The sequence below is a fragment of the Rattus norvegicus genome, chromosome 1 (genome assembly GCF_021556685.1).
Source record: "Rattus norvegicus strain SHRSP/BbbUtx chromosome 1, alternate assembly SHRSP_T2T, whole genome shotgun sequence".
In the NCBI taxonomy this organism is placed as follows: Eukaryota; Metazoa; Chordata; class Mammalia; order Rodentia; family Muridae; genus Rattus; species Rattus norvegicus.
The window spans coordinates 167763434-167779519 of record NC_141534.1 but is presented as its reverse complement, the minus strand read 5'-3'; the positions used below and the strand labels follow the sequence as shown (position 1 = coordinate 167779519).

Genomic DNA, 16086 nt, shown 5'->3' with positions numbered 1-16086 from the left:
ATTTATTTGAGTGCTGAGTCCCCAGTTGGTGCAACTGTTTGAGAAGGATTAGGAGGTGTGGCCTTGTTTGGGGGACAGGCTTTGATGTTTCAGAAACATATGCCTCGAAGGGCATGGTGGTACACACCTTTAATCTTAGTACTCAGGAGGCAGAGGCAGGCGGATCTCTTGAGTTTGAGGCCAACCTGGTCCACAAAGCAAGTTCCAGGAAGCCAGGGCTACACAGAGAAACAGTGTTTTGAAAGGAAACAATAACAACAACCAAAAACAACCCCAAAACAAACAAAAACCAACACACCATTTCTATTTAGCTCCCATGTGTACATTATCTGTCTCAGTGGTATGGACTTGTCTTCTGAAACTTTAAGCCCCAATAAACTCTTCTGTAAGTTCCCTTGGTTATGGCGCCTTCACAATAGAAAAGCCTGAGCATCACTGGCAGTGATCACCCTGAAGGGATGGGAGATATAATGTACAGGAAAGGGAAAAAGAAAAGTCCTTAACGACAGGCTTGTATGAATCCTGTGGATTTGTAGTAACTGTAATAAGCCACCAAGCTCCCCTCGGTTTTCTACCTGACACTCCCTCACTGCTTTGAGGCGAGGAGGAGATCCTGTCTTTTAAGAGAACACCTCCTCTGAGACAGACTTGCATTCTGGGGCCAGACCAAGGATGAATTCCAACTTCACCTTAGCCAAGACCATTCTCTCCCTAACTGCCCCTGTAGTAAGGTACGAGCACCTCAAAGGTCAACAAGCAGAAGTGAGCAGGACGCACCAGCCATAAGCCACTCCACAAACCACAGGGGTTTGGTTGCTGCTTTTCCTTTTTTCTTTCTTTTGGTGCTGGGGGTCCCTGCCACACAAGTATATTACAACTGAGCTATACCCCAGCCTCAGTCGAGGTCAGCCCTTCAACAGCTTCCCTGATTTCCATCAGATGCGGTCCAGGTGCTGAACCTGCCACTCACAGCACCCATCCATTGTGCCCCATCCCAGTCCAGAGAAGACACGGACGCAGCATTGCTGGTTTTCTTTTTTGAGTCACATGCACTCATATATGTGTATGTGTGTATGAACTTTATGTGTATGAATGGTGCTCAGAGGCAGCATGGATCCTGAGTTATGGACTGTTGTGAACCACTATGGGTCCTGGGACTCACACCCCGGCCCTCTGTTGAGAACAGCCTGGCCTCTAACCATTGGGTGTCTCCTCAGCCTTTGAGACACAAGTCTTTGAGTTGCAATTGTACCCCAGCCTCCAAAGTACTGGGGTTCCAGGTGTGTATTCAGAACAGGTGAAAAGCAGCTTGGAATTCCCTGGGGGAGGAGAAGCACAGGGACTCACTGGCTGGAGGAGGTCTGTGCCTCCCTCACCCAAGAACCACGTTTTGTTTTTTTTTTTTTTTTTTTTTTTTTGGAAACTTTCTTTTAATAGTTGTTGAATGTTCTACAGCTTACAGTAAATATCATAGTTACAAACTCTTGGCTTCAACCATTCAGAGTGATCACTATCTGATCTTCAAAACAAAACAAAACCCAAAGGAATCCCAAACAAAGCCAGATTTACACATCACACACAAGCGTGGCCACAGGGCTCTCCAATCTTTACACTCCAGGCTGTATTTTGAAAACACCTATAAATTATTTGATCAAACTACTTGGAAGACACTGGTCAAAGGTTTATTATTATAATTATTATTATTTTTAAATGTTTTTATTTGTTTTAAAATGTGAGTTCCAATAAAATTTAAAAATTAGATTCCAACCTGTAGGTTAAAATGAATTAAAAAATACAAAATCATACACAACGCTCTCTTCACAGGGATGGTACATGCCATGAGAACAAGCTTCTCTGTCATGTGATATGAAAGGGGTGTAGATGCCTTGAAGACAGGAAGGGGACAGGCCCTGGGCCTTCAAAGATAAAAGACAACTCCAAGGTGCAAGAGGCCTAGCCTAGCTTCACCTTGTGAGGAGCTTGGTTCACAAGACAGATCCAGTCGATCTGGCTGACCTGAGGTCTCTGGGCCAGTCCTATTCTTCATTTAGTCTGACTTTCATGCATGAGGAGGATGGCTGAGGTGGGGTCAAGGACAGAGGATGCTACTAGCTAGGGTCAAGCCCAAAGCAGATTCCTGTGGGCTGCTGCTATCTGTAAAGCCGTTTTAAATCTGTTCTCTTGGGGAAGAGATTCCTCAGGCTGGAATGGTAAAGGACACACTGCCACAGCAGGGCTACCTAAGGACTACTCAAAGTAGCAGCCACAGCAAGCAAGTGCTTCTCTGTCTTCTATGCCCTCTGTGGCTCTGTGGCAACCAGTTTCAACTCCTATGTTCTTAGATGGCTTTCTGGCTGGCATTAATAGATAAATTAGGAAATCCCCACAGGAGAAACTGAGGGAGTGGGACCCAAGTCTAGGTCAAGCAAGTTTGGCCATGGAATGTTGGAGCTGGCCTACTGGGAATTTTGAAAGCTGAGTCCTGGAACCACATAATGCCAAATCTCACAAATGTTTTTTCTAGGAGCGAACAGGGGTAGGAAAAGGACAAACCTTGCTGCCCGCCTGGCATAACCACAGAACTCTGTCTAGAGGCTCAGGTGTTGTCTGACCAGTGAACCTAGCTAGGTTTCTTCCATTGATTTGCTCCCCTTGTCCACTCCAACCCATGCGTGGCCTTCTCTAGTCTCCCAAGCTTGACAAGATTCTTGGTGCCACACACTCAGCAGTGATATAGTTAACACAAGATGGAAAGGTGGAGCTTGCTGAACATGAGTCACACATGGGATGATGACTGATTCAGCCAGAATGCTCTGAAGGCCAGAGCCCATAGCAGGGGCAAGATATCTGATATGTAGGGAACTAAGCTGCTTCAGCCAATGCCTTATTTGATGTGTCATGTCTACACAATAAGGATGCCAGAACTTGGTGACCAAAGGACTTGTGCTACTTGTGTGCTCCCCATGACTCATTTCTGAAGGCTATTTAGAACAGAGCATCGAGCCTTCCAAAGAAACATCACTAGGTCTCAAACTTAGAACCATCTAGATGGCCAGAAAGCACTGGGATACACGAACACAAGTTAGTCTCTGGTTCTCAAGTAAGCCTGGTACTCCAGTCCAGACCTGCTTTCAGTAGTTCAGGCTTATTCTGTGTCCCATTAAAGTACCTCGTTGGATCTGGACAGGGGTCAGATGGCCAGAGTGTGCAGGCTTCCCAGAACCAGGACTCTTTGTTGAAAGACGGATGATACTGTCCTCAATTATCTTCAGTACTGGGCAGCTGTCACCTTCAGTGTTCTGAGTTCGGTCTTTTGTGGCAAATTTCTATTTGTGCTACCACCTGGATCTACCTCTGCGTCTCTGGGGCCCATTTAGGTCTCGGCCCAAAGCAAAAATCCTTAAAAATCTGCTCAGCTGATAGACCAGAGCTCCCCAAGTCTCCATAAATGTTTCTGTGTGGGGTAGCAAGTAACCCCTTCCTTCTTCAAACAAGCTTACAAGAGATCCAGTAGGAGGCAGCAACAAGAGCAGAGGATCAGAAGAGTTCAAATCTTGGCTCTTTCACTCATGAGCTGTGTGTCCTTTGGCAAATCTATGACCCCTTCATAGCATCATGATGCGTACCCTGCCTCCATCTTTAAAGTAGAGGTTTTGGCAATCAAAGTCAAAGTACTTTACATACAAAAAAGAGGTCTGGACAGATAGGTGTGTTTGTCCCTGATGAATATTCAGGGAAGAGGGTATGTATCTCAGGGCATTGCTGGGATAACAAGAAGGAAGAGGTGTTTTATAGGAAGAAAAATAGGGTTTTTGTTTGTTTTGTTTTGTTTTGTTTTAAGCATGACAAGAGACTCTCAGGCTTTCACTCAGTTTCCAGACTTCCTGGCCCAGGGTGGATGAAGATGATCAAATGGTGATAAGGGAGGCTGGTGAACAGAGGCACCCCTCCCTTAGCTCTACACTGGGGACAAGGGGGTGGACAAGGTGTCTGTGTATGGTGATGCCAGTGTGGCAGCTCGCAGTGTCATGTGCACACCCCTCATCCCATGGTCATCCCTTCCAGCTCTGGTCTCATCTGTCTTGACCACTGAGCCATTCAGAATGTTTAGATGATAACCTACAGTATTCCTGCCAGCTACCTGTCACCTTGCCAGAAGCTGTGTTCACCTAACCCGAGGCACACACCGCCCTGTGCACTAGGGCTCAGTACCTTTGCCATGACTCCCCAAGCTTGGCCAAACTCATGGGTCTCTGTCAAACAACAGGGTGAGGCCAGCTGAACAGGGGCTCTTGTGCTCTTACTAAAACAGAGTTAGTGGGTCTGGTTCTTGTCAATACCTGGTTTTCACCTTGGGGCTTTTCTGATCTTGAATCACAGACTAGGTCTAAGGTGGGGTAGAGAATAGATGCTTCAGAACATGAGCCTATGTTTGGATCAGGCTTGGAGACAAGAGAGCCAGCAGGGGATTCCTTACCAGAAAGTCCCTGTACTTTTCTGAGCCTTGGATTCTCTATGAATTAAATAGCAGGCACCATGCCTTGTCTCTCAGGGCTAACCTACATGAATAGTGAGGGCGCAAACAGCTTTTATTTACTGGTATGGAAAAAACAAACACTAAAAGGCCATTCCTGGGTCTACTTTCTTCTCCGCTACCAGGTCACCTGGAGCTTGGAGAGTCTAGGAAGCCTGCCAGGACTCCGGCATCTAGCTTGCTTTGGGCCATTTCATTTCTCCTTAGACTCTATTGCCTCATTTATCAAGTGGGTGGCATAACTGACCTGTCGCTTGCTCTCGGGGTCAGCTTATGAAAGGTCGTAAGTGCTTTGAAACCTCTGAAGCACCTGACAAAGGTACCCTACAGTTATCACCACCATTATCAGTTTGGCATTCTTTTTACATGTTAGACAAGATCTCTAGCAACCTCCATCAACCTACAAGACCACAGAGGACAGGGAGAGGTGTTATAAAAATCAGATTAACACTGGAAAACTTTGTTTTAAAATGAAACCTTGTCAGCACCCCAGAACAGCTGAGTTTTCTTGGTCCTGAAGTTCCTGGCAGACCAGGAAGGAGGAGCCTAAACTTCTGGCTTTCTGCCACAGATGCTGAAGAACTCTGACCTGGGGACAGTCAGACTATTTCTGAGGTCATTCCAGCTCAAGGGTTTCCTTTGTTTTCCTTTAGGGGAACTTGGGAAATAGGAAGGTGATGTCCAAGTTTAAAATGAATTCAAAATGAAGATAATTCAAGTCTGAAATATTACCAGTGATCCAATTTATACAGTAGGATATTCCTGTCCACCCAATGAGGGCATCAGCTCTGCTTGCTGAGCTGGAGGGTGGCCAATCCATTTCCTGTCTGAGACTAGGAAGAACTTCCTTGTCCCGGGGTGCCTCCTCTTCTCCCAGATGTGACTGTATCTGCTTGGCCTCATCCGTGTCCCCCTCTCTTGGTGGCTCCCATTCGTCCTCTCTTCTTGGGATAAAGAGCTACTGTCCTAAGTGCATAGCCTCTCCTTCCAGCCAGCCCACCTACTCCTTGTCCTGGAGTGGAGTCAGGTTCAGGATGAACATTCCAGATGTCTTCATAGGTTTTCCAAGTGTAATTTTGATTTCTGCCATCTGCCCTATGTGGCCTCTGCCTATGTCTTCAGCCCCCACCTTTGGAGTCCATGAGGGAAAATAGCAGACACACACCCAGAGGTCATTCCAGAGCTCACCAGATGTGGGCACTGCTGACTTAATTTTTACAAAGTCAAGCCAATCCATCCCTAGCAAAATTTTTGTAGGTAAAATGCCAGTAGTAGGAAGGCTGCATTTAATGCTAATTTACAGTGAGGTTCAGAGAAGTCCTTTCTGCTTCTCTGGGCCTCAGTTTCCTCCTTTGTCAGACAGGGAATGATGAGATGATGAATGCTAAGGTCCCTTCAGTTCCATGAGTATGAAATGATTATTGCTATTGTTTTCTTTCACTATCCTGACCTTCAGAACCGCCAGCTCCCACCTGGAATGTGGTTCCTTCACTTTGGCCGTGACATGGCACAAGGTAACCAAGAGCTTGGCCTGCCTGCCAGCCCCACAGGCAGACGTGTGCACCCGGCACTGGGAAGGGCAGAAAGGAAGGGAGAGAAATGCTGCCAGTTCCCACTCTCCTCAGGAGGAAGCTCCTTAGAGGAGGGCCCCGAGGCTCAGGCTGGTGTGCGGTTATGCATACCCCTGGCCTCCAAAAGCCTCCGGATGCTGGGATCCCACCGCCATGCAGCCATTTGGCAGGTCTGAGGTCAAAGCATCTCTGAAGGAAGTGCCAGGTCAGTTAACATCACTGTGCAAATCAGAAGGTCCAGGCCCAGCGGTGTAGCCAAAGACCTTTCAAACCAGAGTGAGCACCCTCCTGCCCTTCTTCACACTACTTCCCCAGTGTCTTCCCTCCCTCCACCCTTCCCCGAACTCTGTCTTCCCAGGGTCTGAGCCTGGGGACATGAAGCTGCTAACACTCCTACATAACCAGGTGGGTTTGTTCTTGGTCTGTTGTGATGGTTCTTAGAAGTATTTCTTTGTATCTGAACTAATCTTGCTTCAGAAAATGACAGTCTGACAGAGATGAGGCCTTCTCAACAGCTCCAAGTTCCTACTCCACATGGAGGGCCTCTCTGTTCTGCTCTCCCAGGAATCTAGCCTCTGATGAGCCATCACAACAAACCACACTCTCTGCTAGCTACTAGACTGGGATCCCAGGGACAGGATGCTTAGGGAAGGGAAGAAGTGCAGAGAGGACTGGGCCTGCTTAGGTAGGAAGAAGGGCTAGAGCCAGGAGGGCAGTGGCTAAGAGGGAGGCACAAGGGGAGGCTCCTAGGAGATTAGAAAAAGCAGCTTTTACAAAAACCAAAAATAAAAATCAAAACCATTAAAGATGCATAAAGTGACCCTTGCACTTCCGTTGTCTCTTCTTGCAAATAGAGGTGGTGCTGCTAGGGGACCGCTCAGCACCGGTAGGTAAGACTCGAGTAGTTGCATACAATGTGACTCCAGATCTGGGGAAGAAAAGGATACCATTAAAGAGAGTGACATTCCACAGGCCACTTGAGAAATCACTGGACTCTCTTGCCCCAGCTTGGGAGCCCTGAATGGAGCCCCCATGCCTTCCCAGGGGAGCAGCAGGCTCTCGGGCCATGGAAATTATGTTGAGCTGCTGAGGACAGTGAGGGGACTGGGCATCAGGGTCTCCACTAGGCTGTAATCAGAGCTGCCGTATGATTTAGGTAAGACTTCATTTGGAGAACCGGACCTCTAGAGAACTTCACAAAGAACACAGAATTCAATAGCAGAGGACAAGTATTAAAGCCCCACCTCAATTTTAATTGGCCAAGTGATTTTAAACTGTTTACCTGAAGAAAAAAAAAAACCCAGAGCTAAAGATCAGAGCTACCATGAAAACTGAGACATGTGTGGAGAGAGCCATTGAGAGTGGCATTGAAGATCCTGGAGCAGGTAACAGGTGATGACTGCTGCCTGCTGCTACGACACCAAACCCAAGCCTGGACTTCTGAGGCAGTTCCCACATGTGTGTCCCCACCCTGACCCTACCCTGACCCTACTCACGTGGATGGGCTGCAGGCTTTACCAGTGCGGGGGCACGTAGCTATACGCAGGGGTTCCTTGGGCCCTGTAAGTGGGCATGGAGACAGGGTGCGCCCCAATTGCAGTGTGCTGGGGTGTGGTCAGCAGGGTACCTGAGCATTGAGAGAGAAGAGGAAAGCGGAGGAGGTTGTAATGTGGGTACAGGGATGGAGAGGACGAAAGCAGTCTTTTGCATGGCTGTTCATGTCCCCAACACCCTGGACTGCCTGGCGAGCACTTAGGGTGAGGGAAGACAGAGTCATTCATTTAGGGACCCACCTCCCCCTTTCTTTGCTTCTTTCATTGCATACATGGGAGTAGTAACCACTAGCTTTCCCAGTCCCATCTTCTTTCTAAACTCACCTAGGTTCTTAAGGGTGGGGCTCTGCTCTGCCTTAAGGACCCTAACAATAGGCTGGCCCTGAGCAAGCACCTAGCAGATTGCTTTTGTACTGAGCAACCATGGCACCCGCTTTCTTACTTCAGGTGGCAACTTAGTTGGTTCTTCAGAACTTGGGTTTGTGTAAGGTAGTCACAACCCTCTAGTCGTCGTGCTCTTCATGGGATGTCCATGTCTCTAATGATACATCTCCCTCCTTTATCCCCAAGGTTCCTGAGTGGCAGGACTTAGCACCACAAGGAGTCTTCAGGGACTCCTAGTTCTCTGGGTTCTTACAATTAATTATGGGAAAGGCCCTTATGCTCCTCCCTGCTAATCAACAGTGCTTGTGTGCTCCTTCCTGGCCCCTGCTGCTGCTACTGGAGGCCCGCTGTCAACATTCCTCCCCTAGATTCCTTTTCTCCTGATGCAGCCTACAGCCAGAAGGCTCAGCCCCAACCCCATCTCCTACTAGAGAGCTGTCGGTTCTCTCACCTCAAAGCATTCAAGTCTTTCCACAATCTGGTCTCAGCAGTGGGGCAGCCTCTCCGCTCACCCCTTAAACCCTTCCTTCCTGAGAATGTACTGCTCGCACTTCCCTTCCCTTTCATCTCTGCTTAGCCTCCATTCATCCACTACTCTAGGCCTTGCTCAGTATCCCATCCTGTGTGCAAACTTTCCTATCCCTATGAGTAATTTAGACTCTAAATGTCTAAGTTTTAGAGCATCCCTCCTTGTCTCCCCGGAAAGGCCCTGCCTGGCACAGGATTTCTCATGCTGGGCTGCAGCCAGTTCCATGACTGTTCTCCAATGTGAGGAATTCCCGAAAGAGAGCAAAGGCTGCTTGGGCAGAGTTGCCCTTACCTGCTGACATTGCCATGGTGGTGCCTGCCACCATGCCCATGGCCACACCATTGGTCCTGGGGGCAGCAACAGGAGCTGGGTAGATGGCAGAGGGAATGCTGTTGGGCTGGACAACCGTGGTGTGGTGGATGACATGAGGCTGGGCAGCATACACAGGCTGTGTGTAGTAGGCTCCCTGAGAAGAGAGGAAATGGAGGGTGGGGAGCTGCTCTTCCAGGCTTTAGGTGGCCAGGTATGAGAAGCTCTGGCCTAGGGACACAGATCTAGGCTGGGGCTCTGCTGTGTCTCATTCTACAACCGAGGTCAGTTCAGTGCTATGGCTCAGCTGGGAAAAAGTAAGGCCCTCTTCACTGCAACTTGCTGCCCTCCTAGAGTTGCTATGACTGATGAGTAAGAGATTTCCTCCTTTAGCCCCAGCTTTAAAACATTTTATATTTTAAAAAATATGGTTCCAAGGTGTTACCTTGTCCCTAATTTAACAGTAAGGGACACAGTCAGTTTCTCAGCATGGAGACACCAGCACTGCCATTCTGGTGGAAGAATTATTAATGGCATTCAAACACTGCTGCAATGTAATGTTCATTCCGTCTCTATTGGTGGCATTTCCCAAGATGTCTCTCCCTAGTTCCCCTTAGAGCAAGAGTGAGGATGGAGACAGTGGTCTGAAGTGATGTCACACTTCCCAGGCCACATGGCTGCCTCCTGCCCTGGGGCAGACAGCCGCAGCTGAGATTAATCCTGAAATTCTCTTATCTTAAAGTAAATAACAAGGGCCTCCCTGTTTGTAACCTTAGAGGTTAGAGAGCGCAGGCTAAGCTACTACTGTCGTACTTGGGAAAAGTTGATTCAAGCCTCCTGTTTTCTCCATTTACTGACTGACTGACTGACTGACTGACTGACTGACTGACTTACTTAAACTCACTACATAGTTGAGGATGGCCTTGAAATTCTTCCCAGTACTTGGATTAGAAGCACACACTGTCAGGCCCCAGTTCTGTGGTATACTCTATAACATAGCTACTTTAAAATGCTTTATATTGGCTGTTTAACATATGTGTGAATCTATGTTCTGCCTGCACAATACACAGAGACCAGAAGAAGACATTGAATCCACTGAAACTGGAGTAACAGATGGTTGTGAGCTGCCAAGTGGGTACTGGGAATTGAACCCAGGTTCTCTGCAAGAACGGCAAGATCTCTTAACCACTATACCATTTCTCCAGCACTAACACAGCTATTTTTCCCCCAAGACAAGCCAGTGTCCTGTGGCTGTCCTGGAACACACTTTGTAGACCAGGCTGGCCTCAAACTCAGAGACTGGTCTGCCTCTGCCTCTGGAGTGCTGGGAATAAAAGTGTGTGCACCGCACAGCACTAGCAGCATAGTTAGTTTTTAAACCCAAAAAGCACATTCCTTACTACTTATACCTCATGTAGAACTGTCACTTCAGGAGAATGTGTCATGGCCATGCTGCACCTTATACAGTTCTTGTCTCCTATCAGTCACACACATTCTCCAGCAGAAGAAATCCAAATGGGACCAAGAATGCACACTAAAAAATGACTCACCTCAGGTCACAGAGGGCTTGTAGCACACACAAAGAATATATATATATATATATATATATATATATATTCTTTCCTACTTTGTTCATAGACTTCATTAAGGAAAGGAAGGTATGAGATTAAAAGAGGGAAGATGAAAACATGTGATAGCATAGCCTTACCCAGCCAATAGCTCAGTGTGTGACTTTAGAAAAGCCTTCTCTGGGGCTGGGGATTTAGCTCAGTGGTAGAGCGCTTACCTAGGAAGCGCAAGGCCCTGGGTTCGATCCCCAGCTCCGAAAAAAAGAACCAAAAAAAAAAAAAAAAAAAAGAAAAGCCTTCTCTGTTACTGTCTCAGCTTCCCCACTTGTTCAACAAAGGAGTTATGCTAGACGACCCCAGCCTACCTAATGGCCCTCTGACATTTGGAGCTCTGTTAACCTAACTGACTTCACCCTTTGGGAGTAAGGCAGAATAGGCAGTCTTGCAGGATAATGCTTGAGTGACATTGCAGTGACAGCTGCCCAAGCCCATTAACTCTGGTTTTTTCCCCCATCCCATGCCACCCCATCCTGGCTGGAGACTCCTGAAGAAGAGGTCCTCCATGTGTACCTACCTGGGCATACAGATTCTGCTGGGGATAGGCACTTCTGATTGGATACATGGCCGTCTGATAGGGGTTGGGTGATGGGGAGTAGGGGGGTGGAGCAGTATTACTCTGGGTCGGTGGGACCTTGTATGGTGTCCCTGCAGTATATCCTGTACCAAGGCAATAGAAGAGACACCAAGTTAGTTGGCAGCACAGCATTGCTTGAAGGCAGCAGGGCCCAGTAGCAATTCCTCAAATGAGAACGGGTTAAATCCATCTGGAAACACAGGATAGGCAAGAGATCAGGGTTCTATCCTCAGAGCCCTGGCCCCAGGCAGCTCCTTCAGTCCTGGAGCCCATGGGCTGCAAGTATGATTTGGGTATGTTTTAGTTCTCTGGGTTTCAGGGTTCTCATCCAAAAAAGAAGCTAGAAGCAGACAGTCTCTCTGGGGCCCTTCCAGCTGACAGCCTGCCTGGGGTTCTGAGTTGCCTGTAAGGAAAGGCACTTAGAGATGCCCCCTCACTTCTTATTGCTCCGTTCTCATCCTGGCTCCTTACCCAGCATCTCAGGACATCTTCTGTGGTTTTATCTTTCTCTATCTTGCTTCCCCCATTCTCTCCTAACCCTGTGTTTTTTACTCAGGGACTCACTATGATACCCAAGCTGGTTTCACATATATATCCTAAGTATGTTCATATGTTCTCTCTCTCTCTCTCTCTCTCTCTCTCTCTCTCTCTCTACTACTACTACTACTACTACTACTACTGCTACTACTACTACTATTATTATTATTATTATTATTATTATTATTATTATTATTATGGGCTATTATCAATAAACCACCACTCAAAGATCCTTATCTTCTCGGATGTTGAAAACTTTGCTCTGTAGAGCTGGCCTTTCCCTTCTTTCCTGTGGCTTGGAGAAGGGTCACCTCTGTCCCAAACACCGAACGTTAGAAATTAAAAATTGACCTAGAGGGCTGGAGAGATGGCTCAGCGGTTAAGAGCACCTGACTGCTCTTCCAGAGGTCATGAGTTCAATTCCCAGCAACCACATGGTGGCTCACAACCATCTGTAATGAGATCTGATGCCCTCTTCTGGTGTATCTGAAGACAGCTACAGTGTACTTATATATAATAAATGAATAAATCTTTAAAAAAAAAATGGACCTAGAACCCATGCTATAGCCCTATCTCAGAAGGATGGACAGAAGCGAGTCTCAGAAGTCAGGCCTGGAGCCGTCTTTAGAGCTATCATACTGTTGCCTTTAGTCATCTTAAGTGAGAGCTTAGGTTCACAGAATAACTTGACAGGACTGTGTTCTTGAGAATCACCTATGGAACTGGTGATCATCAAGGGACCCCATCCCTCTTTTACACAGAAAATCCAGAGGTTGAATGAAACAGGTCTTTTAAGGAATTTCTAAAGACTCTAAGTTCTTCTATGGGAACGTTAGTTTTAGAGCCCCAGTGGGGAGCCGTTGTCTTACCCCTTGGTTCTATATGGTTGTATCTGGTTGCCATTCCTAGACTTGTCTGGGCTTTAGCTTAGGTGATAAGACCCTTACCAAAGGCCCTGTTAGCTCCACAGAGCTTTTTCTACAAAAAGGGGCGGGAATGGGGAAGGTAGGGTGGAGCAGGTTTTTTGGAAGAGAAGAGATGTGGACTTAGGGTCTAACTTTCCTCCAAACTTGGTTAAGCAACGCCAAATCTCTGGACCTTAGTTTTAGGAGGGAAAAGAAGTCTTTAATAATAGTGTAAATGGTGAATTTCTAAGGTAGGATATGTACAAAACTTTACTTCAAATTTGCTTTACTACAGTGTGTTATTGTGTGTGTGTGTGTGTGTGTGTGTGTGTGTGTGTGTGTGTGTGTGTGTATCTAGAGTTTCCCACATACTAGGCATGTACTCTACCCCTGGGTTGTATCCTTAGTCCTCTTTTTAATCTCATTTTGAAACAGAATCTTATTAGATTGGTCAGGCTGGGCTTGAACTCACATTATGACTCAGTCTAGCCTCAAACTCTCAATCTTCTTACTCCAACTTCCTAGTAGCTAGGATTATAGGCTTATGCCAGCCACCAGGGTGGACCAACTGCTCCTACCAAAATGGTCGTTACAGATACCATCATAGACCCTTAAACCTCAGGTATCTATTATTTGGTTCTTTCTAGACAAGTTTACTGACCCTTAATTTAAAGATTAAAAAGAAGAAAAAGCAGCAGCTGTGTGGGGGCTAGGGATGTAGTGTCAGTGGCAGAACCTTAACAAAACTATGATCTTCCTCACAGCAAACTAAAAATGAAAAGACACCCAAAAACAAAAGCCAAAATTGAGATGTGGAGGATGTGCCAGAATTTATCCAGAATTTGTCTTTTCTACCATGAACCAGAAGCCACCTGCCTCCAAATGCACTCCTACAGAGTACCGGTTACAAGCAGCACGGGGACCAACTAACCGAACGCCTGATGGGGTCCATATAGGGTAGCTCTTACTTTCTCTCTTAGTGTACAGAGACAGTAGGAAATGTCTTCTCCTCAGGCACATAAGCACACACTGCTCTCAGAAACTACAAGAGGCAAGAGCTGGACTGTGACTAGGTCGGCTCAACTTGGAACACAAACCCCAGGGTTCTAAGATTCTAAAACTTTACAATTCTTTAACAAGCCAGCAATGAAGGCAGCTTTCTTCTCTGTGACTAGAGAACACGCTCTGGAATTTCCTAGGGAAGGTGCACCTCCCCATCTAAGCAACAGAAGCCATCACATTACAGAGTGTCAGGGTTGCCCCTCTGCAGAGAATCAAACGTTTCTAAAGAGACCACAGTAGAATCTGGTTTATACATCTAAGAATAACCTTGTAGAAGAATGTCCCACCTTCACGTTATTAAACAAGACACACACTCAGAATACAAATCAATGTCGAAATACCCTGGGCAGTCAAAGAAAGGCTAGCGATAGCCTGCTTTCATCTCTAGGAGCTTGGGATGGGAAGGAGAGCTGGAGGAGATGCTGGAAATCTCTAGGATGAGAACTTCACAGATGAGAGATGATAACAGAGAATGGCTGCACAAAGAAGCACTCACCACAATGCACCTCAAGGTGACCCCCAGGGGCAGAAGGATCTTCCTTGAGGCTGCAGAAACCATACAAGCTCAGGCTTTTTCTTGAGATCCTTTCCAGGCAGTGCTGCCTCAGGAATATCTTCATTTGGACTAGATCATTTCAGAGGGCATTTCTGATGCTGACATTCTAAATCCTGAGTATTTCAGAAGGACTTCTATGAGGACATCATCTATATCCTGACCTCATCCTGGGGAACACTGAAAATCTAGGGCTACTATCCCAGGCTTAGATATCATAAAAAGTCAGGGTTTATTACTTTGTGTATCTAAGTAAAAGAAGTTGCTGGGCTTTTTGCAATATCATCTCCTGGATTTTTACTCAAATAAATTTAGAGCCAACTCATTGCCTGGAGGCCTAGCTACTTTGAAATGAATGATGAATCTGAAGGTCACAGAATGGGAACTTTGGGGTGCTATACCCTTAAAAGACATTTGAAGCTTACATTCAACCTGCTCCTTTTCAGAGGAAGAAACTGTAACTTAGAAATCCAGTAATTTTTCAAAAATCGCATGGCACATCTATACTCTTAGAGCTGGCTCCAGAGTTCAAGGCTAATGTTGCCCTGGGTAGAGCGGTTTCTGAGTTAACTGTCTCTACGGTATGATCTTGGGCATCTGGTATATTGGCCTTTGTATCCCGTTTCACTAAAGGCAGTGTCATGAGACAAAGGAGTTCTGTCAGAAGAAGTGCCAGCTCTGCCTTAGAAAGAGGTTTTGTTTACGATGCCTGCCTGCTGTGTGTCTCGGGCTCCTAGTCATAGCTTTAGGCTTATCAACGGGAGAATAGAAAGACACCATGTGCATTAGCAAGATAAAGCCTTTGCAGCCTCTTAACTCTGCTTCAATGTCATAAATCTTTTTCAGTTATACAGTCCCGCCTACGTTCACAGACATCGATCTTCACATCAAGGATACTTTTTACACTAATTGGTTTATTGATCATCAGATTTATACATCTGGACAAAGTCTGGACAAAACAATACTGCATGTCTGAATCTTGCCTTGACCTCTGTCTCCTTGTTGGTAGTTAAACAATAAAGCACTGAATAAGTAAGAGGGATAGCTAATTATGAACAGGCTTTAGCAAGTGTATTGGTTAAATTGGTATAAATTTGTCAAAGTGCCCTGAATGTAAAAGCAATGAAACATGAATGCTTGGGGGAGCCTTTGAGCCTGCATGAGTCAATCAGTCAATCAATCTCAAATCCATTAAAAAAAAATCACATCCACTTATGTATTGCTTGCTTGAAGGTGATACCTTTTGGTTTTATCTAGAAACTTGACAGCCTATATAGGAGGGGAGAGTAACATGTGACTACTGGACATTTCTGTTGGGCCTTGAGAAGATATAGCACAGAAGATCAGACACTCAAGACTACCTAGCTGTGGGAAGGGCAACCTCTGGACGAATGAGGCCACTATTTCTAAAGGTATGTGAGCAAACCTGAAGGCTGGCTTACTGCTGAGGGCAGCTAGAACAGAGGGTTTCGTGGGAAGGATATAGGTAATAACTCCTGAGGGAGAGACTCAAGAGTCCAGTGACTAGCAAGGACTTTAAAAGTGACTTAGCCCAAGGCCACCATTGTATACAGTTCAAGAGACTAAGAAACAAAGCGCAGCTATGAATCACCCAAAGTTCTGTGGAACTGGAGTCCTGTATCTTCCCCTCCAGGTCTCTCTGTTGCACTGTAGTAACTGTGCCTTTATTCATATACATTTGTGAAGTATGTGCAACTCAGTTTACATTATATAATCTTACACATGTTCATTAAGCTCTACTTGAAGCACCTGGAAACTGCAGAATCTACAAAAAGGTATGCCATGCTGAGTTAGTAAATGCTGACAGGTAAGGACAATGACAACAGAGAAAAAATGACGTTTGTTGTTTCTGTTTCATTAAAGACAAGGGCCCATCATGCAGCCTTGGCTGGCCTGGACATCACTGTGTAGACAATGCTAGCTAGT

The 16086-nt window shown here is 46.3% G+C and overlaps 1 protein-coding gene across 13 annotated transcripts in view; it reads right to left on the bottom strand.

Annotated features, from left to right (window-relative positions):
* Positions 1–1660: 1660 nt before the first annotated feature.
* Positions 1661–16086, bottom strand: part of Fam168a (family with sequence similarity 168, member A) — a 139267-nt gene continuing 124841 nt past the window's right edge. For 12 of the 13 annotated variants that reach the window (XM_087570598.1, XM_087570609.1, XM_087570631.1 and 9 more), the window contains 4 exons: positions 11023–11165; positions 8863–9037; positions 7602–7732; positions 1661–7033 (listed from right to left, as the gene is read on the bottom strand). In XM_087570598.1, coding sequence (XP_087426724.1) covers positions 7620–7732; positions 8863–9037; positions 11023–11165 — 431 coding nt within the window. In that variant the 3' untranslated portion in view covers positions 1661–7033; positions 7602–7619. 13 annotated transcript variants of the gene reach the window in all.